The 23,450-nt window shown below is 38.2% G+C and overlaps 1 protein-coding gene and 1 non-coding gene across 2 annotated transcripts; both read right to left on the bottom strand.

The window, feature by feature from the left end:
* Nucleotides 1-622: 622 nt before the first annotated feature.
* On the bottom strand, nt 623-22,750 carry LOC123632466 (cytochrome b-c1 complex subunit 2, mitochondrial). The gene is made up of 14 exons (XM_045542759.1): nt 22,590-22,750; nt 20,022-20,105; nt 19,774-19,923; nt 18,762-18,826; nt 15,655-15,711; nt 15,283-15,407; nt 13,240-13,337; nt 11,227-11,284; nt 8,541-8,636; nt 8,031-8,230; nt 6,144-6,224; nt 3,986-4,062; nt 2,283-2,436; nt 623-882 (listed from the first exon to the last, which is right to left on the bottom strand). The coding sequence occupies exons 1-14, from the start codon at nt 22,620-22,622 to the stop codon at nt 799-801; spliced, it is 1,362 nt and encodes a 453-aa protein (XP_045398715.1). The 5' UTR covers nt 22,623-22,750; the 3' UTR covers nt 623-798.
* Nucleotides 3,185-3,289, bottom strand: LOC123633704. Its single transcript, XR_006733723.1, has one exon. It is a non-coding gene; the product is annotated as a U6 spliceosomal RNA (small nuclear RNA).
* Nucleotides 22,751-23,450: the final 700 nt, after the last annotated feature.

The following is a 23,450-nucleotide window of genomic DNA, read 5'->3' as shown; positions in this document are numbered from 1 at the left end:
TAGAGATCTAATTTCCCCTCCCCCCCCCCAACTTCAAGAGCCCTACTTAAAAAAAATAACCGAGATTCACTCTTTGGCTAGTTGTTCACATTACAATTTTTTGCCCCCTTTCAGCCCTACTTTTGCTTTGAATGTTGCACTGAGAGTTTTCTTTCTTTTTTCTCTTTTTTAAATGTATACCATGGAGTACTATGCATTGAGAGTGCATTACTTGAAAAAGACAGGCTAGAAACAGACAAGGGAGAGAAGGAAATGAGAGAAAAACCAAACTCTGCCAATGAAGATAAATCAGACATACAAAATGAAGTAATGGGAATACAGAGTGTGACTGATAGGGAATTTATGTTTTTCAGAAACAATTTTAATACAAAGAAGGCAAAAGTGGGTAAAAACCAGACCACTTAACTGTACCCCAAATGACAGATTTTGAACTTGCTTTTATCTTAAAAAGCCACTGATAATAATCTGGAACTATTTACCCTGATAGCCACTTGGCCTTAATTTTAATAATTTCTGATGCTTTTGTACTCAATTATATTCTTGTGTCTTTTACAGCATCTAAAACAAAGATATCAACATACAATAAATACTTGTTGATTAACTGATTAGGAAAAATGCAAGAAAAATTTAAACAGAATGCTTTATTGACTTTAGGTCAGCTGGGAAGAATTTATGCTTTAAAGTATTTTACCTCATTAAAAAAAAAAGATAAATATATTAGAGACTTCTGACTTTCATATGTTTGCTGCTTGGGGCTGAGAGAATGTTCAGCTCTCTCCTGTAATATGTGCTTCGATATTACAACTCATCAACGAAAGGTGTATGTCCCAAATTTCCACTTGCTGCCATTGACTTCTGGCCAGAAACAAACTTCTTTGCGGCCTTTAAACAAACAAACAAACAAACAAACAAAATGACAGAGTTAATAGAAATAACAATAAATGTCATCAAGTGGATAAACTTATTTATTCTGTCATTTCAAGAGTTTATGTATAGGACATTCTAAACCAGCAATTCTATAAATAGCCACTTGTGCAAATTAACTACGAGATGCTGGTGTTTACTTTAATATGTGACAATAAGGGAAGGAAGCTCTGCTATTTTTCTGAAGGTTCCACCATTTGTGTAACTAACTGAGCAAGAGCAGTGCTCTAGAAAAGAGGGCAGCAGTTAAAAGGGGGATAAAGAAAACTTCACGACATTGCCAAACAGGGTAGCATGGCTTCCCGCAGGGCTGTACTTTCCCATGTCTGTATTACAATGCCAAACTATCTGGGTCAATCCAAATACATTGATTGTTAACTGAATAGTCAAACTTTATATTCTAGTATTTTTTTGCACCAGTACTTCAAGTTCAAAGCCTGGTTGTTTAGGTTTAGTGTACTACCATGAGGCAGGTCTAGATAGAGCTGCAACCCCCACATTATTTCAGGCCTGCTTTTTTTTTTAATAGAGAAGAAATGGTGTTGGAGGCAGCTGGGATGGGACTCCCATAATGATGGTATATAAAGTGAGGGCAGCCATTTGGAAGAGTAAGTAATGATGAACTTAGTGGCCAAAGGAAATCCAGTCAGGGTTACGATCTTGAAATAATCTTCTTTTTTCTAACCCTATTGTCCCTACATAAGGTAGACCTGTTGGTGAGAAGATGGTTGAGACTTCTACAATGGAAGGCAAATTAGCATTTTTTAATGTAGAAAGGAATGGGAAAACCTACTGACTTCGAGTTGATTCTGCAGTTGATATGCCTGGTAGGCATAGTAGGGAACACGAAGAAGTATAATAGTCCTTGCCCTCAAAACAACTCAGATCTCGTAGAGAAAAATAATATATGTGAGAAAAAAAACCACCAACAACAGCAAGAGCAGGAGAAATGTCTTAGGCTGAGAAGGGTAAAGAAAATCTTGAGATGCTGGATTAGTGAAGGATTGGCAAGACAGAGTTTATTTTTTGACAGTGAAGAGGAAAAATAGCAAACCTTACTATTTAGGCTGAAATCATATGAAATTGCCAATATTCAACTCTTCTTGATCTCTAAGAATTCAAAACGGGTTAATCTAATGGTAATTTATTTGAACGAGGAAGACACAAACACCCTTGATTTGATAAGGAAGCTACCTGCAGATCCGATGGCAAGGAGCCCTCCTGCCTCCACACTAGGTAGACAGGTATCAAACACAAGAATAGCATACACAGCCTGAGGACACATATATATTCTTTCTGCAACTGGATCATTAAGCTTAAGTTCTCTGATGCTAAATTATAAGTTTTCATTTGCTTACATTTATGACATCAGCATTAGCCACGGAATCAATCTGTTGAAGGACTGTGGATGGTGGCACATAAGAACCAGCAACTAGAGCCTGGGACCCAACCTCATCCAGGAAACCCTCAGAAGACTCCACTGACATTAGGTATCCAGCTTTTAGCTTGTTCCTGTTCAATAAAAGACAGGAGTTAGTTTTACAGAGCAAGGCAATTTTTTTAGGGGTGGGAGGAAACATGAACAACAAAGCTTTATTTAACTGATGGGGGAGCAGCGTGTCTTCCCCCTTCCTGAATTCCCCAAGAAAAACACTGCTCCCTGCTCTGGAACATAATAAACAATAACTTGAATGGAAGAAATCTCTTCAGGGTTCCAAGAGTGGCCACTGAAGGCCCATCCTTTGCAGTTCGGCTTCTCATCTGTGGGTCTGTATGCTGCTGCAGATTTGGGCAAGGCAGCCAGAGGGCTTCTTAATGTTTCCCAAGGCCTCGGGATCCAGTTGTACAATATGGATCCTCTGCAAGTCACTGGCTAGTAGCAATGGCATGTTCTTTCTGCTGCCCACTGACACAGCGAGGAAGATCTCTTTGCTGTCAGTGACAGGGCTGCCATTCACTGACATACAGATGTTCCTCAACTTATGGTGGGGTTATGTCCTGATAGACCCATAGTAAATTGAAAATACTGTAAGTCAAAAACACATTTAATACATCTAACCTACTACTGAACATCATAGTTTGGCCTAGCCTACCTTAAATGTACTCAGAGCACTTACATTAGCCTACAGTTGGGCAAAATCATCTAACATGAAGATTATTTTATAATAAAGTGTTAAATATCACATGTATTGCTGGCCCAGGAAAAGATCAAAATTCAAAGTACAGTCATGTACTGCATAATGACAACTAGTCAGTGATGGACCATATGGTGGGCCCAAATTTGTGTTATCATCCTTGCATAGGGGCGATGCTAATCTTTTCTGTATCGGTCCAATTTTAATATGTGAGCTGCCAAAGTGAGCACCAAAAATGTTTTAAGCACAAAAATATCCTTTATAGTTTATACTTTCCAACTGCAGAAAATATACAAGTGTATTTTGACAATACCAATGAATACTTGTTTAGACAAGTTTTAGTAATCTGAATAAAAAGAAACATCATTATGTTTAAAAAAGAGGAATAATTTGTAGGGAATCAGATCATTTTTGTCTTTTCATTTATAATTTTCAAATTTCCATTAATATAATAAACATGATAAGATATAAAAGTATACAGTCAGTCCCCAACTTACAATTTTTCAACTTTACGAATGGGCTTATTGGGACACAACCCCATAGTAAGTCGAGGAGCACTGGGACATAAATGGTGGTTCAACTTATGATTTTTTGACTTTATGGTGGTTTTATTCGGATATTATATGCATTTTCTACTTTGGATATTTTTGACTTATGATGGGTCTGTTGGGATGTAACTTTGTCGTAAATCGAGGAGCATCTGTATATACAATATTAATGATTATGTTTAAAAATTCATGGTCAAGAAAATAAGCAAAATGTTAACAATTATATCTGTAGGTTGTAGGATATGGGTGTATTTCCCTTTTAATACTTTTCTGTACTTCTTAGTCCTTATGAGCATATATTACAACATTGTTCTAACTAGAAAAATACAACTTTCAAATAACTAAAATATGAAACACACAGTTAATACTGAAACTTACTTAGCAGCTTGCACATCTGTATTGGAAAGGTTTCCTTGAGCAATTGTTTTTACCTGGTTATAGGCAGCCTTGATAACCTAGGACAGATAAATAAAAGTTGGTCATCTTTGGTCAGTGCCAGTCTCCCGCAACAATCCAATGCTCCTCTAGTAAGGCAAAAACACAAGATGGAAGGTTAGTTCCAGAGAAACAGGAGTGTCCATCTGGAATTCTGTGGTCACTATATGTTCCTTATTCTTTCTATGTTCCACAAAGCAGCTGTTTGTACAACTTATAGTTTCTAAGTAGCCAAGCTTCCTCCAAAAGTGAAGTGGCAGAGGATGGCTAAAGAGGATGGCTCTTCCTTTAAGGGAGAGCAAACACATGGATCTCTAATCACCTTTAAAGAATAAGCACCTCTTAAATTTCCCCAGACTTTCACAGTGTCATGCAATTAACACTGCCATCTCTCACTATTCACTAAGAAAGCAGTGATCCATACACACCCAATTTGCAAGGCTTGTCCACACTTGCAATGCCAGAGTCAAGAAGGAATCAAGTTCCAGTGATTGGGTGCTGGGTAAATATTTGTTGAATAAATAAATTAATAAACCTGGCCCATGATTTTCCCCATCCCAACCCTGGTTATTACTCTGGGTCTGTTACTTGCTATTCTCTCTAATCATCTAAATTCTAGGACCTTGGTTTCCCCTTCATTTTAGCTGCCCATTTCCACAGCCACATCCCAGGCCTGAACATAACCTAGACTTGCCCTGCCTCTGAAACCCTCAATTCCAAGACCCCTGATCCCAGTCTCTAATCATGCTATCCTTATTGTTTCACTTCATCAAGATCTCTCACTCCTTCTTCTGCCCACTTTCTTTCAATTTTTCAGGCCCTCTTGGCTTCACTTCTCTAGCTAGCCTAGATCCATGAATTGTCCCTTCAGTCACTCTTGCCAGTGCTCCTGACTCCCCTGCTATTCCCTCATACTCCTGACCCGCCTGCTTTGCTGGATTCCAACCTGGGACTAAGCCTACTACCTGCCTCCTCCATTTCTCCAGTAAACTAGTGAATGCTAATGAAGGAAAATTATAAACCAGACCTGACTGTAGTACGAATTCGTTATCTCTCATTTCAAGGCGACACCTACCCTGCTGGTGATGCCCATCTAGCCCTTCATTTGTCCCAAACCTCATTATTTTCTTTAAACTTTCCTTCCTTCTCTCTCAAAACACAATTCAGCTTCCTACCTCATCAAGCATGTACTTCCCTATCTTCCTGACATCTTCTCCCCCTAACATTAGGCTTTATTTCCAAATGTCCACTTGTACTTTGGCTCCCACTTGCTCTTGCTTTTTCAGACTTGAGCCATTTATAATTTCTTAACTCCTATATCTGCTCCAATATTTCTTCTCTTTTAGTATGACTCTCTCTTCCAACTTAATCTCTCAATGTAAACTCTCCTAAAACTACCAGTCTACTCCTTGCAAGTCTAAGCTCCACCATCCCACACCAACCTTTCATTTCTTACTTCTCATTCATTCCTTAATCACCATAAATTTTAGCTCATTTCCACTACTCTGGTGAAAACTGATAAGATCACTAATGATGTACTAGTTTGCTAAAACTATGAGACCTCTTTGTGGTAACTAAAGAAATGATATTATTCCATAGTGGATCAAAATGTTATTAATGATTTTCTCTTTCTTGGTCTCCAAATATACCAGCTTCTCTCTCTTCTTTTTCTTACTGTTTCTTGGCCATTTGCCTTAGTCATTTGCTCCTTAAATGGCGGTGTTTCCCATAATTCGAGCTTCGTTTTCCTCTCCTACCATCTTTCATACAACCCCGACTTTAGCACAATTTTCTTATCAAGGACTCCCAAATATACATCTTAGCCTTGACCTCTCCTGGGTTCTCAATTTAGATGTCTCAGAGCCAACTCAATGCCATTTGTCCAAACAGAACCAAAATACCAAGGAGGCATTTCCTTCCTCTTTCCTGGAAGCACCAGTATAAAATTTTAAGCTTTCCCACAGCAGATGTACTTCAGCAATATCATACTATACAGAGTTCTGATAAATCATGGCATTCAAACATTCCATGTTTTAACTAAAAATATGTTAATGGTGGGGAAAAAAACTTATTTGTGAGAGTTGGTGAGTTTGCAACTTACATCCCCAGCAGCTGCAGCCTGGGAGATAGTGTAAATCCCGAAGAGTCCAGAATCCGAGTAACTGGCATTGAAAGCGGAAACCTGAAACATAGAGTGACTTCACTGTATGATATTCCACCAGGAAAACAGGGTACAATTTCCCTAAGGTTATCTAGACAAAAACTTGTACCTTCACAGTATAAGCAAATGAGATTAATTAATATTGCACTTAACCAGTTCTGTCAAAGATTGAAGTGTTATCTTTCAGAACTGCAATGGTTTTAACTGTTTTTTCATTTAAATCTTTCTAAACTGACTGTTTACTTTCCTTTTTGCTGGATATTTTCTCATCTTCCTTTGATGATTAAAGGTTAATGAAAACATTAATTTGCAAACATTGTTATTATACAGACGGGGAACTTGATTGCCTAATACAGTGTGTAGCAGTGTTTATGTGGACCATTTACATAAAAATTACCGAAGCTGTTATTAAAAATATAGACTTTCAGATTCCTTCAAAAGATTTACTAACTCAGATCCCTGTGGATGAAGCCTGGGAGCCTGCATTTTAACAAGTGTTTCAGAAGCCTAATGTGAGAACCATTGGTTCAGTCCCCTTAAAACGTATGAAGAAATGTACTTCAATTACTTGAAGTTTAATTACAATTCTGAGACTATCCTATTCACATTCCAAATTTCTCAACTAGGAATTTCTATTACATTATGTCATTGGATTAGGATTAAACTCCAGCCACATAAAACCATTAGTAGCATTCAATGGTGAAAAGTAAAGCACAAAGAAAACAGTTGACAATGAACCGAGAAAGAAAATCTGGAGGAAATTTAAAAAGCAGCAGCTAAATCTAATTTAGCACTAATTTAAGATAATTGCTTTCAAATCATGCTCCAGGGAACCCTGAGGCTCTGTACAGATTCAAAAGGTTTCATAGTCAAGTAAGCCTTCAAAATTCGTTTTAAAGTTAAATTTTTGTATTGTGCATTGCAGTTGGGAAATTATGAGATTAAACAAAAGGTTCCTCAGCTAAAAAAAAAATTTGAAAACTACCATTCAAGTATTAAACACAAATAAGAACACGAAAAAGTTGATTTTAATTTGCACTGTTAAGTGTCAATGACCAAAGACTTATCGAAGCATAAACCTATATTTGCCATGTCCTATAGCTAAAATTATGAACAATGCTCAATACTATAATTTAGTACATTTGTTACCTTTTCAAGGCATACTATTGAAGGTCATGTAGGATATTACATGCGGCAAACAATGCTCGCTCACTATATAATACTTTGTTAGTTGACATTTTACAGTCTCCTGATTCGAGTATCATTACTTTGAAAGCATTAGCACTTTCTTCACTGTCATACAAAGGTGTCTTCTAAAGAAATACGAACTTTTTGTTATGGTTAAATGCCATCATTTTTTTAAAAATTTAATCTCAAACTAAAGGAATGGGTCTGTAAACAATTTCTCAGTATGTATCTTGTCCACTTGGTTGGAAACATAAAGAGTAGTGAAATTCAGGAAGTAGTCACAGGAACAGAAAGGGATGGGAAAAAATCTTAAAAAAAAGAGACTGACTAGTTAGAATATAGGGGAACGTTTATCATCTAAAATTTTATTCCAATGAGAACTGAAGTATAAATTTCTTTCTAAGCATTCAATTCCTCTTCCTATTATATATTAGAATAATTGAAAAGACACTAAGTTTTTGACAGACCCACTAAGGTACTAAAATCAAGCTTGGCTGTCTCTTTAATTGTACAAAGATTTTCTATGTGTTGGCTTTAAATTTTAAAACTGGATTAACATTAAGAGCAAATTATCAGAATTGCATCATAAATACTGAGGCTTTGAAAACAAAAGGAGAGATATCAATTCCTCAGACTCACATCAAATGGCTGGTGAATTCCCTTGGCAACAGCCTGGTATAGAAGGCTGGTAGCGTTGCCGCCCCTCTTGACGTGTGGTCCAGCACCGAGGACATGCTGAAGAACGCTAAATGCATTTGCTTCTGTACTTCCTATGGCAGCACTTTCTGCTACAAGAGCAGCATGGACAAGACTGTCTCCACTCTGTTCTCGAATTTCACCTGGGGCCATGTAAGGATAGGGTGAAGAAGAAAATGGCTTGCTCACCACGGGTTTCATTCTTCAGTATTCCCTACAACACAGTATTAACCCACCAAGACTAATTAAGCTTTTCTGTGGCCCTGTGCTTTCCCCATGCCATTCTGCCTTAACACACACACATAATCAAACATATGCTTAATATACAGCACCCAAGCCATCCGACTCTGAGACTGTTTGGTAGTAAATAATCAGGCCTATTCCCCGCTCAACATGTTCTGGGGGGGAATTTCCTTCTGATAAATCAATCCTAACAGAATAAAAAATGCTTACCTCCACGGTATCTGGCCTTTGCACCAGCTAAACCAAGCCCACCCCTCATGTTGAGAAACTGTTCTGCAACTTGCTTGAGAGTAGGATGACTCACACCTGTTTCAACAGAAACAAAAAGCTAGAAACAGAATTTCCAGAACACCATTGTAAAATATCTGGTTTTTCCTTGCTTTAAAAATACATGATTATAGGCCAGGCGCAGTGGCTCACGCCTGTAATCCTAGCACTTTGGGAGGCCGAGGCGGGTGGATTGCTTGAGGTCAGGAGTTCGAGACCAGCCTGAGCAAGAGCGAGACCCCGTCTCTACTAAAAAAAATAGAAAGAAATTATCTGGCCAACTAAAAAATATATATATAAAAAAAACATTAGCCGGGCATGGTGGCACATGCCTATAGTTCCAGCTACTCGGCAGGCTGATGGCGCATGCCTATAGTCCCAGCTACTCGGGAGGCTGAGGCAGTAGGATCGCTTAAGCCCAGGAGTTTGAGGTTGCTGTGAGCTAGGCTGACGCCACGGCACTCACTCTAGCTGGGCAACAGAGTGAGACTCTGTCTCAAAAAAAAAAAAAAAAAATACATGATTATAAAAGTGAAACATTATAGAAATAAACAGAAAAGAAAACAAGTCTTTCCACCATATGCTATTGTCCCAGACATACTCATTTATAGTTTACTATCACTAAACTATTTACTATCCCTAAACTATTTACTATATACTATTAATCTAGAATTTTTTCCTGTGTAGGTATTAATATTATCCTCATTTTATTTTTAAAATGGTATCATTCTATTGGTATTGTTTCTCACTTGTCTTTTGCAATTTGCATCTTTCTAAGTGATTAGTCTACATCAAATATTTGTTGGTTATAAAGAATCACATTCTACTGACGTATCATCATTTAATCAATCCCTTCTTGAAGGACATTAATTAGCATGTTTCTAATAGTTGGCTATTAAAACAACATTGCATTGTGTACCACAGGACACTATCAAGAGAGTGAAAGGACAACCCATGAAATAGAAGAAAACATTTGCAGATTATAAATCTGAGAAGAGCTTAGTATCCCAAATATATATAGAACCCATACAACTCAACAATAAACAAACAAACCAATTGAAAAATGGGCTAATGATTTGAACAGACATTTCTCCAAAGAAGTTATACAAATGCCCCCAAAGCACATGAAAACATGTTCAATGTCATTTGTCATTAGGAAAATACAAATCAATGACCACCTTATACCCACTAGGATGGCCATAATCAGGAAGACAGACAAGTGCTGAATGTGGAGTAAGAATGTGGAGAAATTAAAACCTTTGTCCATTGCTGGCAGGAATGTAAAATGATACACCTACTTTGGAAAACAGTCTGGTAGTTCCTCAAATGGTTAAACAGAGAGTTACCACATGTCCTGGCAACTTTACTCCTAGGTATATTATCAAAAGAATTGAAAATAGGTGTTCTAAGAAAAACTTACACATGAATGTTTACATCCACAATAGCCAAAGGTGGCAACAACCCAAATGCCAATGAATGGACAAAGAGAATGTGGTAATAGAGTATTTTTCAGCCACAAAAGGAAATGAAACAATGATACATACTATAATAATGGATGGACCTTGGACCTTGAAAATATTATGCTAAGTAAAAGAAGCCAGTTGTATGACTCCATTTAAATGAAAAGTCCAGAATAGTCAAATCTATAGAGACAGAAAGTGCATTAGTGGATGCCAGAGGCAGGGGGAAGGTGAGAATGGGGAGTGATTGCTAATGGGTATGGGTTTTCTTTGGGGATGATAAAAACGTTCTGAAATTAGACAGTGGTAATAGTTGCACAACTCCCTAAATATACTAAAAACCAGAACTGTATACTTTAAAAGGATGAATTTTATGGCATGTAAATTATACCCCAAGCTGTTATTTTCCTTTTTCTTTTTTTTCCCTTTCTTTTTCTGTCTCTGCTGCTTGAATCAGAAAAGCTGTTATTCACAAACAAACAAAAAATATTGCAAACAATATACTCCTGCAACTATTTTGTAAACTTGATAAAGTGTTTCTGTTGGACAAATTCTTAAAATTGCTGGGTCTGAGAGTATAAACATTTTGAATTTTAACAGATATATTCAAATAGACCTCCAAAAATGTACTAGTTTATATTTTCACCAGAAATTTTTGAGAGTACCTACTTATCTAAACCCCTCTTAATTTTGGGTGGTGTCCATCTTTTAATTTTTTGCCAATCTCATGAATTAAAAAATTGAAAATTATTAGTGAGGCTGATTCTCTTTTAAAATAATTTAAAAAACAAAGATAACTGAATACACACACATATTAATATATATACATATATATTTGCCCCATGAATTCTCTGTTCATACCCTTTGCCTATTTTTCTATTAAGCTGTACGTCTTTTTAAAAGATAGTTTGTAAAAGATCTTGGCCAAGAGAAATTCACCCTTGTCACAGATTTTGCAAATACCGTGAAGAATTTAAAGCAAATAGCTTGCAAAGTTAAATGTTGGATTCTGCCTTCCAAAACAAATGACTAGCAATTAAAATCCTATCATATGCTGCCTGTCTGATGTAAATAGAAAACTACTTTGTTCAATGCTATACTTATACAATTACAGTGTAAGGGACTGCTATTAAGGAGGCAAACTGACATGCAGGTAATGCCCAACTTACCAAGTCCAACCAAAGCCATTCTTGCACTTGTAAAATGGTTCTGAATGAAGTAATGTAACTGAGGAAGTTAAAAACACTTATTAGTTTATATGGCATAAATATAAAAATCTGCAGAAACATAAAAGTAGAGTTTGGTGGGAAATAAATACTCAAGCCTTAAAAATTGCTATAATGAACTATATGGGACTAACTAGTGTTGAATTACACAGGAATTTTATTAAAAGAACTAGAACTCAATTGTGGTCTCGGTTGTACAACTCTGTGAATACAATGAAAACCACTGAATCGTGCACTTTAAATAGGTGGGTTGTAAGGTATGTGAATTAAAACTGTTATTAAAACTCATTAAAACTGTTATAAAAAAAGGAAGGAAAAGAAACAGCACACACTGGCATGAACTTGAAAAAAATGGGACTAAGTTTACGATTTTTATTATAATGTGGTTTAAGGAGAACATCAGGTTTTTTTTTGTCTTTATACAGATAGTAATTAAGCCCTATTAACATTTTATAACAGGGCAACAGAGTTATATTACTACAACCCTCTTGCCCATCTGCATGATTTTCCTACCACGAAGCCATTGTCTATACCAGGGTTTCCAACCCAGATGATCACAGAATGACCTAGAGAGCTTAAAACACAAAAACTGTCACTGTCCCCCATTCCTGGGACTCACTCTACAGACTATTATAGATTTCAATGTGAAATCTTAGACTCTTTATTTAAAGCCAACTAACTACCTGGCGTTTTGCTATGTACAGTCTTTTAGCTACCTTGATGACACATCTTTTTTCCCTCACTTAAACAGATTCTGACAGAGATCATACCTCTTCATGAAGGTGCATTTGATTTCTGAAAAATTTCAAAACTCATTAGAGGCTAGTCTTATGAGAATTGTTGCCTGTTCAAGTTGGATGGTCAGAGTTAGAATTTTTAAATAAAAGTGCCATATGAATGGTAGGCATTAAATTACTGATTGGTAAGTGAGAAGAGCAAGGGACATACAGTTTAGTTTTCTGTAGCAGCTAATAAGAAATGAAACGAGAATAAAACCCTGAATTTCCAAGTCAAGTATACTTTGAAAGTGTTGATAATTCCAAAATTTTCTCCTAAAATCTTTTGATAAAATTTGTCTTGGGGGTGGATGGGTGGTAGGAGTAGGAAATTCAGATCATATGCGGATCTCCACTTGCAGATTTAACATTCAGTGCTTCCAGTTTTGGAAACAAAGTTCTAAGATATATATGACCATGACATACGGCAAATCTGCCAATGAAAGGTGGCTGGTGTGCTGCAGGTGAATGAGCTAGTGAAGGGCTGATGGAAAGGGAGGTAAGGAAGTGGGCTCAGCCTTATCTGTGTGTTCAGAGGGACTAGAGTTTTAGTTAAAGAACTTATTATGATACTTAAACATTTAAATACTGTTTAAAAAACATACATATACATAGAAAAGAATCTAGAAGAAAATATACCAGATATTAACAATGACTGCCTTTAGATATGTGAGATGTTTTCTTTTCATTTTCCCTTTTTTTCTTTTTTTAGGTTCAAGTGGAGCTCAGACCTTCATTTTTCTTGTCTTATTTTCTGATTTTTCTGTAATGATCATGTCCCTTTTGTCATAAAAACTTTCTTTAGTTAAAAGATATACAAAAATTGTTTATATAGGATTTTTGTTAAAAAGCTGATGAATTGGCCAGGTGTGGTGGCTCATGCCTGTAATCCTAGCACTCTGGGATGCTGAGGTGAAAGGATTGCTTGAGCTCAAGAGTTCGAGACCAGCCTGAGCAAGAGTGAGATCCGTCCTCTATTATTATTATTAAAAAAACCCAAAAGATGATGAATTAGATTTATAATAAAGGAGGACGATAAAAAAAAAAGAAAAAAGCTGATAAACAAGCAAGCTGAATTTCTAAAAATTAGACAATATAAAAGAAAAATTAGCTAATGGTAGATCAATGTTCAATTTAATATGAAAACAAGCACATTTTAAAATGTATGTTTTATCAGTACCTCCTCTGGTGTCACTTTTCCAATCCTATAGTCAGGACAATACAAGGAATTAGCCAAGGCATTTCGGTAAGCTGCAGCATGCAAATTTTCAATGACATCTGTATGAGAAGTAAAGAAGCAGTTACTCAAGTATAATTTAAGTAAAGATAAGAACATTTTTAAAACCTAGAAGGCAACAAGACTATACAAATTTAGTCATCCTCTGGTATTCAAGAATTAAGAGGGCTTGAAATTCTGCCAGTCAAATGAGCTGAGAAAAATGAGATTATGTGGCAGTAGTTTCTATATGCTGGAGTCCACAAGCATATGGAAACCACTTCTCTAACTTTAATCCATCTGGTATCATCTGGAAAGCACAATGGCCTGGGTTCTGGGAAGTATTAATCTAGTTATGGTTCTGCCACCAATTTGCCATGTGACCTTAGATAAGTCATTTAATCTGAATTTTGCTTATTTCTAAGGTTTCCTTTCTATGTAATAAGGGAGTTGTCAGAATAAGAGGAGATATCAAAGTGTCAGTCTTAGGTCATATTGCTAGATTTTATGGGTCAGATGTTGTCAAACTGGACTTACTCCTGTTTCAGGTGTTCCTACAGGTGCTTTCCCTGCTTTGCTTTCCTGCTTCAGTGCCTTTGCTTAAGGTATGTTTCCTTCACTTGCTCATTATCTGGGCAAACTCCCTATGCCAGGCACTGTGCGAGGTGCTGGAAACACAGAGATGAGTAACATATAATGCCTACCCTCAAAATGTTAAGAGGAAAAACCGTGAAATAAAGTATTATGGTGCAATGTTAGCAGTATGTCAAAAGAGCAGCAGGGGCACAAGGGAAAAGCAGTGGGAACTGGAACAAAGTAACAGAAGTAAAATCTGGGATAAGTCTTATAGAACGAATAGGTTGTTTCCCAGGTAAATGACTGGGGAACAGCATTTCAGGCAGAGGAAACAGACAAAGCAAAGGTATAAAGAACAACAGTTTCATTCAAAGGGGAATCAAAGCTGGGAGGGGAAGAGGAGTAGAATGAAAAACAAGAGCAGTGGGTTGGGGTCAGATCATGAAAGGCCATATACATGCTAAGCTAAAGAGTTTGGCCTTTATCCCAAAGATGATAAGGAGCCTTTAAAGCACTTTCCTGTCAGGATCACTGTAATGGACTGAAGATGTAAACCTGGAGGCAGAGACACCAGCCAGGAAACTATACAATAACAGTTTAGGCAGAAGGTATGAGGGCTGGAGCCTCATTGCTACCAGTGGGAGAAGAAGCCACTATGGACATATAGGTCATTTTTTCTACAATTTTACCATTCTGTTTCTTTGGTAGAAGTCCTGAGCAACAAAGATCACACTCCTCTGTGACACAAAGTATCAACATTAGCAACACCAACCAACCACTCACTATGTTCCAGACACTTGCCAGACCTGCATTATGAGGGACGCCTGTCCCATGCCAAGCTCCTGCAGCTGGTCACCTATTTCTTATCTACCTGCACATTTCCGCTCCCACCAGAAGTTGTATGGCTTCCAGAGAGTCACCAGTGCTTGTTTACAGATTTGTTTTGCCAGTGTACTTATCAAGATTGTATAGTTAAACACTACTTAAATATAAAATATGCATTAAAAATGTTCTTATTTTTAAAAAATAAAGTTGCTTACTTTGGAAGGACCCAATAAAGGGGAGCTGGATAAATGATAATAGTAATATACACCAATAAATAATAATAATAGCAGCAGCAGCAACAATATACTGCTGCTGGATGTAGTGTAAACAAAATAATTGCTAAAAAGCTCTGGAGGGGAAACAGGAAAAATATCTAGGATTCTACAGTCAATTTACTTACCATCAGACATGAAAAATAAAAAATACAAATGTTCAGAAACAAAAGAATAATGTATTTAAATAACTGAACAAATTTTTGGGAAAGATATTTTCAAACCCATGTAGTAAAAAATTTCTACAGCAATTTTTTTCTTCTACAAATCCATTGGCTCAAAAAGCCAGTATCTTATTACAGAAACAACTGAATGTAATCTGAAATGTACTTACGAGCCTGTGGATTCTGAAAAGCCACAGCTTTGTCAACCTTTAGCTGAGAGTGAAGGGCAGCTACTTCCCAACGACGAAATTCTGGTGCTGTGGTGACATTGAGCAGGAACTCCATTAGAATTTCACTATAGAAAACATAAGGAAAAGAATCACATGTCAAAGATTTAAAACCAACATTCAAGATTCTACATAACTGTAGGGCTCTCAATATTAAACTTTAAGCCTTGGGAAAGTATGGTGTTTGCGTGCATAGTTTATGAATAATAATCTAAAATGAAAGTCAGAAGTCATAATGACACATTACAAAGGCTAGAACTGCACAGCTTAATATTTCTTTAAAAGCAGATGTCTGAAACACACGCAGGTACTTACACATCACCCCTCAGGCATTCCACAGTGTAAGCCATGTTCTCCCTTGTTGCAGTCACACTGAAATGGAAACAAATTACAGTGAATTATCTGCAGCAGAAGAATAAGCTTTTGTTTATTCAACTAATTCCTTTGGAAAGAAAATTTTAGAAGTATACAAGAGTGCAAATAATAATATAACAAAACTCCACATACTAACCAACTAAAATTTAAAAATATTAAAAAATATTTTTTAAAGAGTAGTGAATAATTCAACCTTGAAAACGAATGAAATCCTGTCACATGTTATAACACAGATGGACCTTGAGGACATTATGCTAAGTGAAATAAGCCAGGCACAAAAAGACAGAGACAGTAAGATTCCGCTTATATGGGGTACCCAGAATAGCCAAATTCAGAGAGAAAACAGAATGGTGGTTGCCAGAGGCTGAGGGGAGGGGAGAATGAGGAGTCATTGTTTAACGGGTATAGAGTTTCAGGTGGCAAAGATAAAAAAGTGCTGGAGATGGATAGTGGTGATAATTGCTAAATGCCACTAAACTACACACTTAAAATGGTAAGTTTTATGTTATATATATTTTACCCAGTTTAAAAAAATGGCAAAGTTGGATATCTCTCTGTACCCTTCTCAGGCCAATTCCCTCATTTCTCTCCAACTCTAGAAACAACCATAATCGTAAGCACTACACAGTATTATTTTGCTTAAAAAACTATAATGCATCATACCTTAAAAAAATCTTGAAACTTGCTTTTTCACACAATATTTTAAGTTCTGCTATGTTGATATATAGATCTAGTTCATTCCTTAACTGCTGTGTAGTAGTCCTATCACACGATTATATCATACCTCATCCATTTCCCTAAAGAAGGGCATTTACATAGTTTCTGGTCTTTACAAAGATAAAGAATATCTTTGTGTGTGTGGGTTAAAAACCATTGGGTTTTTCAATATTACTAGATAATCCCTGATTCTTTTCTAAGTCGTTGTATCAATTTATACTCCTACCAGAAGAATAAGAGATCTTCCATCATCCTTACCACTGCTAACACACAACATATAAAAAAATCTGACGGGTATGAAATGGTATCACACTGTTGATTACAAGAAAAGACAAGTATTTCTGGCTTCCTCTTCTGGGAATAGCCTGTTACTATTCTTTGTCCATCCATTTTCTCTGTTTTTTTTTTCTTTCCTGATTTGTAGTTCTTTCTTTTTCCAAATAGTAATTCTTTGCACCTTATATACAGGGATATCTTGTTTTACCGTGCTTCACTTCATTATGCTTCGAAGATATTGTATTTTTCATCTTTTTTTTCTCTTGAGACAGGGTCTTACTTTGTCACCCTGGCTGGAGTATAGTGGCGTGATCATAGCTCACCACGACCTCAAACTCCTGGGCTCAAGTGATCATCCTGCCTCGCCTCCTAAGTAGCTGGGACTACAGTGCATGCTACCATGTCTGGCTAATTTTTTCTATTTTTAGCAGAGGTGGGGTCTTGGTCTTGTTCAGGCTGGTCTCACACTCCTGAGCTCAAGCAGTCCTCCCACCTTGGCCTCCCAGAGTGCTACGATTACAAGGCATGAGCCACTACGCCCGGCATGCCTTTAATTTTTTAAAAGAGACTGGGTTTTGCTGTTGCCCAGGCTAGAAGGCAATGACATAATCATAGTTCACTGTTAACTTCGAACTCCTGACCTTAAGGAAGCCTCCTGGGTCAGCCTCCAGAGTAGCTAGGACTACAGGCGCAAGCTGCCATGCCTGGCTAATTTTTAAAATTTTTCTGTAGAGATGGGATCTCACTATTTTGCTCAGAGTGGTCTTAAATTCCTGGCCTTCAGTGATCCTCCTACTTTGGCCTCCAAAAGTGCTGGGATTACAGGTATGAGCCACCCCACCCTGCCCTACTATTGCTCATTGTCAATGCACCTGGTCACCCAAGAGCTCTGACAGAGATGTACAAGGAGATGAAAGTTTTCATGCCTGCTAATACAACATCTATTCTGCAGCCCATAGATCAGTGAGTAACTTTGACTTTCAAGTTTTATATTTAAGAAATACATTTCATAAGGGTATACCTGCCACAGTGATAGATCTGAGCAAAGTAAACTGAAACACTCTGGGAAGGAGTCACCATGTTCTGGATGCCTAAGAATATTAATGATTCATGGGAGGAGGTAAAAATATCAATATTAATACAAGTTTGGAAGAAGTTGATTACAACTCTCACAGATGACTTTAAGGGGTTCAAGACTTCAGTGGAAGAAGTGCAGAGGTGGTGGAAATAGCAAGAGAATGAGAATTAGAAGCGGAGCCTGGAGATGTGACTGAAGTGCTACAATCAATCTCTTGATAAAACTTGAACAGATGAGGAGCTGCTTCTATGGATGAGCAAAGAAAGTGGTTTCTTGAGATGTAATCTACTCCTGGTTAAGATGCTGTGAACGTTGTTGAAATGACAACAAAGGATTTAGAATGTTACATAAACTTAGCTGATAAAGAAGCGGCAAGGTTTGGAAGGATTGACTCCAATTCTGAAAGAAGTTTTACCGTAAGTAACATGCTAGGAAACAGCATCTCAAACTACAGAGAAATCCTGTGGAGTCAGTCAATGCGGCAAACTTCACTGTTGATTTTAAGAAAATGCTACAGCTAACCCAACCTTCAGCAACCACCACCCTCATCAGTTGGCAGCCAGGCTAGTTACCCAGTTACAAGAGACTAGGTCTCACTGTTACCCAGGCTAGAGCGCAGTGGCATCATGATACCTCACTGCAACCTTGAACACCTGGACTCAAGGGAGTCTCCTGCCTCAGCCTCTCAAGTAGCTGGGACTACAGGCATGTGCCACCACACCCAGCTATTAAAAAAATTTTTTTGTAGAGAGTCTCACTACATTGCCCAGATTAGTCTGGAACTCCTGGGATCAAGCAATCCTCCTGTCTTGGCCTCCCCAAGTGCTGGGATTACAGTTGCAAGTCACTGTGCTTAGCCTGTGCTCTGTTTAAGAAATCCTCAACCATCATAACAACAGAAAAGTTCCCTTATAATTGAATATTTTCTAGCATTTTCACCATTTATTTCCCATTATTAAACACTTCTTTAACAAACCTTAATTTACCACCAACTGCTTCAATTCCACGCGTTATTTTGAAGGATGAAGCTCCTTTTGTAGTCTTGAAAAAAGAAAGCACGATTTTCTTAGTTTTTCAATGTCAAGTTTACCAAACATCACACTATATCAAAATCTACTGTCTAATAATTCTCATTAGCAGATTCAAAAGGAACTTTCTTTAATAGCGTATCTTTTTTAGTTAAGAATTATAAAACAAGGCTCAAGAAAAAGCCTAAGTATAGATTTTTAGATAAAGCATATTTATGTAAAAATTCCACTGTCAAATACAAGCTTGCTGGATTCATTAGTTTATTCTGAAAGAGACTTGCATATGGGAAAAACAAGCAGTTTTCCTTCAATTTTTGGTACTTAAAACTTTTTTTTTCTCACTGATTTCTTATGCTCTAACACCAACAATCATATAGACACAAATTTAATGCTTTTCTGTGGCAAATATCTTGTGGTTTCTCATTTTATATTAGGGAATTGTACAGTGTCCCTCTGCGCCCCCCCATTCATGTCTAGCCAGAATCTGACTTTTATCTGGAAATCAGGTCTTTGCAGATATAAATATTTAAGATGACATCATACTGGATTAGCATGGGCCCTACATCCAATATGACTGGTGTCCTTATAAGAGGGAAATTTGGACACAGACAGGAGGAAGGCCATGTGACAACAAAGGCAGACACTGGAGTGACACCGCTGCAAGCCAGGGAAGGACTGCAGGCAACCACCAGAAGCTAGGAACAGGCCAAGGAGGATTCTTCTCTATAGCAGGGAGCATGGCCCTGCTGACACCTTGACTTAGACACCCTGACTTTGACTTCTAGCCTTTAGAACTGTGACAGGCTAATTTCTTTTTTTTTGTTTAAACCATCTGGTTTGTGATAATTTTGTATGGCAGCTCAAGGAAATGAATATAGAGACATTGCTATTAGTTTTTCTTTTTCCTAGTACCAAGATATCACAGCATTTCCAAACACTGAGGTAGTAGAGGATACTTACCAAACTGGACGCAAGACGGAGCAAATGAGAGGTTCCTAAATTGTTGGAGTCCTCATATCTACTGCCTGCTTTAATGAACAAACCAATTCTTGATATAGGAGCATAATTTTCCAAAGAAGCAATCACTAAACCATTCGGTAATTTGGTGAACTGTATTTAAAATAAAGTGGAGATATAATTAATGTCTTTATATTACCAAGGAGAGTAAGGCATGTACGGATTTCAGTGAGTAGCTCAGTGGGACTAACCTCAAGGTCCTGAGGCTGTGGAGGTGCTCCTGCAGGGGCAGCTGTGGCTTTCACTTTGGGGGCAACTTTGAGGGAATAAAACCTCTAAACACACACACAAAAAAAACAGGTTACACACATTTCTCACAAGAACAGTGCTTTGTATAAAGCATTGTATGTTAGTGTACCCGAGTGACAGAGGGTGTTCAGGGGTAAAAAAGAACAATAACCACGTCCACGGAAGGCTTTAGCTGCATAACTCAATATGGACTTACAACCCAACAGCTGACCCAGGCCATTCTTTACATCTATTTCTTTGTGCTTTATAGAGAATACTGCATTCTCTATGTTCCTTTTTTTACTGCATAAAGAATCACTGTATTTTCTTTTATCTTTCAATTATCTTATCAAAGTTTCAAGTGGTTGGTTCTAGTTCTAATGCTTTCATATTTTTTGAAAAAGTGTCAGATTGTTTCAGCACTATTGCGTCCCATGTTTGCCCAACAAGTCTCACCTTTTTAGTCTATTTTCCAATTGAAGTGACTATCTCTTTAATCATTTTAGCAACCTTTAAAAAAGACAAAGTATACAAACATCTTCTGTACCCCCAGTATTTCCTACTGTGTCACTCTCTTGTATGCTACCCTGAGCCCACACAACCAAGGTCTTAACCTTCTTTGACTAAATAAAAATTTTTATCATCTTAACAAGTAGCTTCACCCACAGCAGATTCTCAATATGTAACAGGCACCTACTGGTAGGATAAGAGTCCTCTTAAATGTCAGATAATGGATCCAAAATGTACTTTATTTAGTTCTTTTTTTGGCAAATATATATTGTATATACAATGGCATAAAAGTCACTCTGATTACGATTAAGGTTCATGAGGTTACTAGTGGAGATGCTGAGTAAATAAAACTATGTGCTCCCAAGATCCAGCGTTGCTGAAGTTTCCCAGGGACTCCCATCAGAGGCTCTGGGAATGCCTCACTGTGCGCTGTCCAGAGGCTGTTTGTTGTGCATTCAGCGTCAGTGCTGTACTAAGTTGGCTGCTGGTTGTCACTTGCTGTTAGTATTTTAAATTATGAATTACAATTAGCTTTGCTTTATTATCATCAATTTAGTTTGCTGGGTATGGTATAGTTAACCCTACTTGTGATTTTGGCCTTTGATTTTCCAAAATGCACATTTTAAGATAAATGGGCATAGCAGCTCAAATATGAATATTCCGTAGTTCCATCCCCAAGTGATATTTAGGTGCTTTCAACTCAAATGTGCCTCAACATTGATACTTTGTTGTCTTATCTGTCCCATTTGAACCAGCAATTATTCTAGTAATTGCCATACAATTACTAAATTATTGTTTTAATAACAATATGTATAAGTTTATTCTCACGTAAAATAAGCAATATAATTAGAAACAAATAATTATTTTCAAGTTTACTGAAATTTGTGTACTTTGATGCTCTTCAACTGTTATCTTTGACCTCTTTTTCCTATTGGAAAATGGAATGGAGGAAATTTTGGGGTCTTTGCTAGTCTAATTGGGCTGCCCTGAAAGGGCTGTTAATCATTGGTTTGTCTAGACATGCCAGGAAAGGCGATACAATTACAGCCTAAATTTATATAACCCACAGTATATCTATTTAAACATAAAACACGGTGAAATTCCATTCCCAGGTCTGGTCTTTTGCATATCCCTCTAGCAGGGGTCCTCAACCACTGGCATTTTGGGCTGGAAAATTCTTTGTTGTAGGGGGCCGTTTTTGTGCATTGTAGGTTCTTTAGCAGCACTCCTGGCCTCCAGATGGCAGTAGCACCCTCTCCACAAGTTGATACAACCAAAAAATGTCTCCAGACATTACTAACGGTTCCCTGGGGGCATACTGTCCCTCGCTGAAATTTAAGTGTTCCCCATTTCTCCTCTTGATAACCACTGCTCCACAATGACAATGACACTTGAAGAGTTTTCCCCAAGTAACAGCTTTGTTTAATTTGGGCTTGGAGGGGGAGCCTTAATTAAGCAGCTTTTGAGGACGGTCCATCTCGGAAGAATCCTCTAACGAAAGACCAGAAAAAGCACACCTTATACTGCCAGGACACCGTAATAATTAACAATGAAGTTTCAGGCACTGATAAGCGTAATATCTGCATTAGCTCATTTCCTATGCTTTTATTCACAGACACGCTGATGCTCCGTGATAAACCAAGGAGCAGAGGCCGCAGCTAAGGTAAGGGTGGGCAGCTAGGTCTGCACCGGCCTCCCGTTCCCCCTGAGTCTCACGGTCTCCTTCTCCGGCGCGTAAGTGCAGGTGTGACCTTCAGAAGTGCCTTCACGGCGTCGCTTCAACTCTGTTCTCAAGTCCTCCTCCCTCCTTTCAGGTTTTCTGGCGTTAGGTTTCTTCTGCTCACAGCACGAGCTGGGCCTCCACTGCATGACCCAGTCTGCAGCCCGCTGGCCCGCAGGGTTCAGCTGAAGGGCAGACCGAAGCCCGAGGCCCGGAACCCCAAACCAAGCACCTCCGGCTCGTATCACCTTGGTGACACACTGCTCCCCAGCCCGTCCCCAAGCCCGTCAGCTCTGCTCACCGAGAAGGACCCGGCTCTGCTTAGTAGTTTCATGGTTCAAGACTTCTCTGACCCGCGGTCACTACCGGATTGAGGGAAAGCAAGATGGTGGCGGAGGACAGGAGTTTCCCAGCTTTCCCCGCGAACACTTTCCCACGCCCCCTTCGGGAGGCGGACTCTCTATACCAACCGCGCTCTACTGCTCCTTGGGGTAGGTTGGACCAATCCAATTCCGCCAAGGCGCAGAATAGGGAGACGCATAATTTCCTAAGCAAATATACAAAAGACAATTCAGGATATTGCTTTTTAGGCTCTTTTCTTGGCCTGAACATCCAGTCTGTAATCCTCTTCTATCTATATCCACGAGAGTCCATCATAACTGCCCCCCGCCACTTTGGATTCTTCCGATCTGGACTGTCCAATGAAACAGCGCCTTTCCCGGGATTCCACGGGCGTTTTCTGGGCTGACGCCTTCTCTGGAGGACCTCGACTTCCGGTTCCTAGGAGACCGGTGGCTTTTGTAGGGTCTTGGCTGTCTGCGTTTCTGCTTGTTTTTACAAGATCCTGAGGCGATTAATATGCACATTAAAGTTTCAGAAGGACTGGTGGTGTGGGCGTTACAAGTCACAGGCAAACTTACGACCTTTCTGGCTTGCGTCTGGGTTGCTCTACGCCGACAACTGGCTTTGGCTATTACTTAAGATCCGGCCAAGAACCTGGTCGCCACCCAATTTTTTGCCTTTCTGGGGCACCCCCAACCCAACTGATACCATGCAATAGAGTTTCCCCTTGTGTGGCCGGCTTACACCTAGTGGTGCATGAGATGATTTTAAGTTGGTACCTGAATGAATACTTTCTTTTGAATATTTATCTGTTTGATGA

Source organism: Lemur catta, chromosome 2 (assembly GCF_020740605.2).
Source record: "Lemur catta isolate mLemCat1 chromosome 2, mLemCat1.pri, whole genome shotgun sequence".
Classification (NCBI taxonomy): domain Eukaryota; kingdom Metazoa; phylum Chordata; class Mammalia; order Primates; family Lemuridae; genus Lemur; species Lemur catta.
Note: the sequence above shows the minus strand (reverse complement) of the source record. Positions and strands in the feature narration are given on the sequence as shown.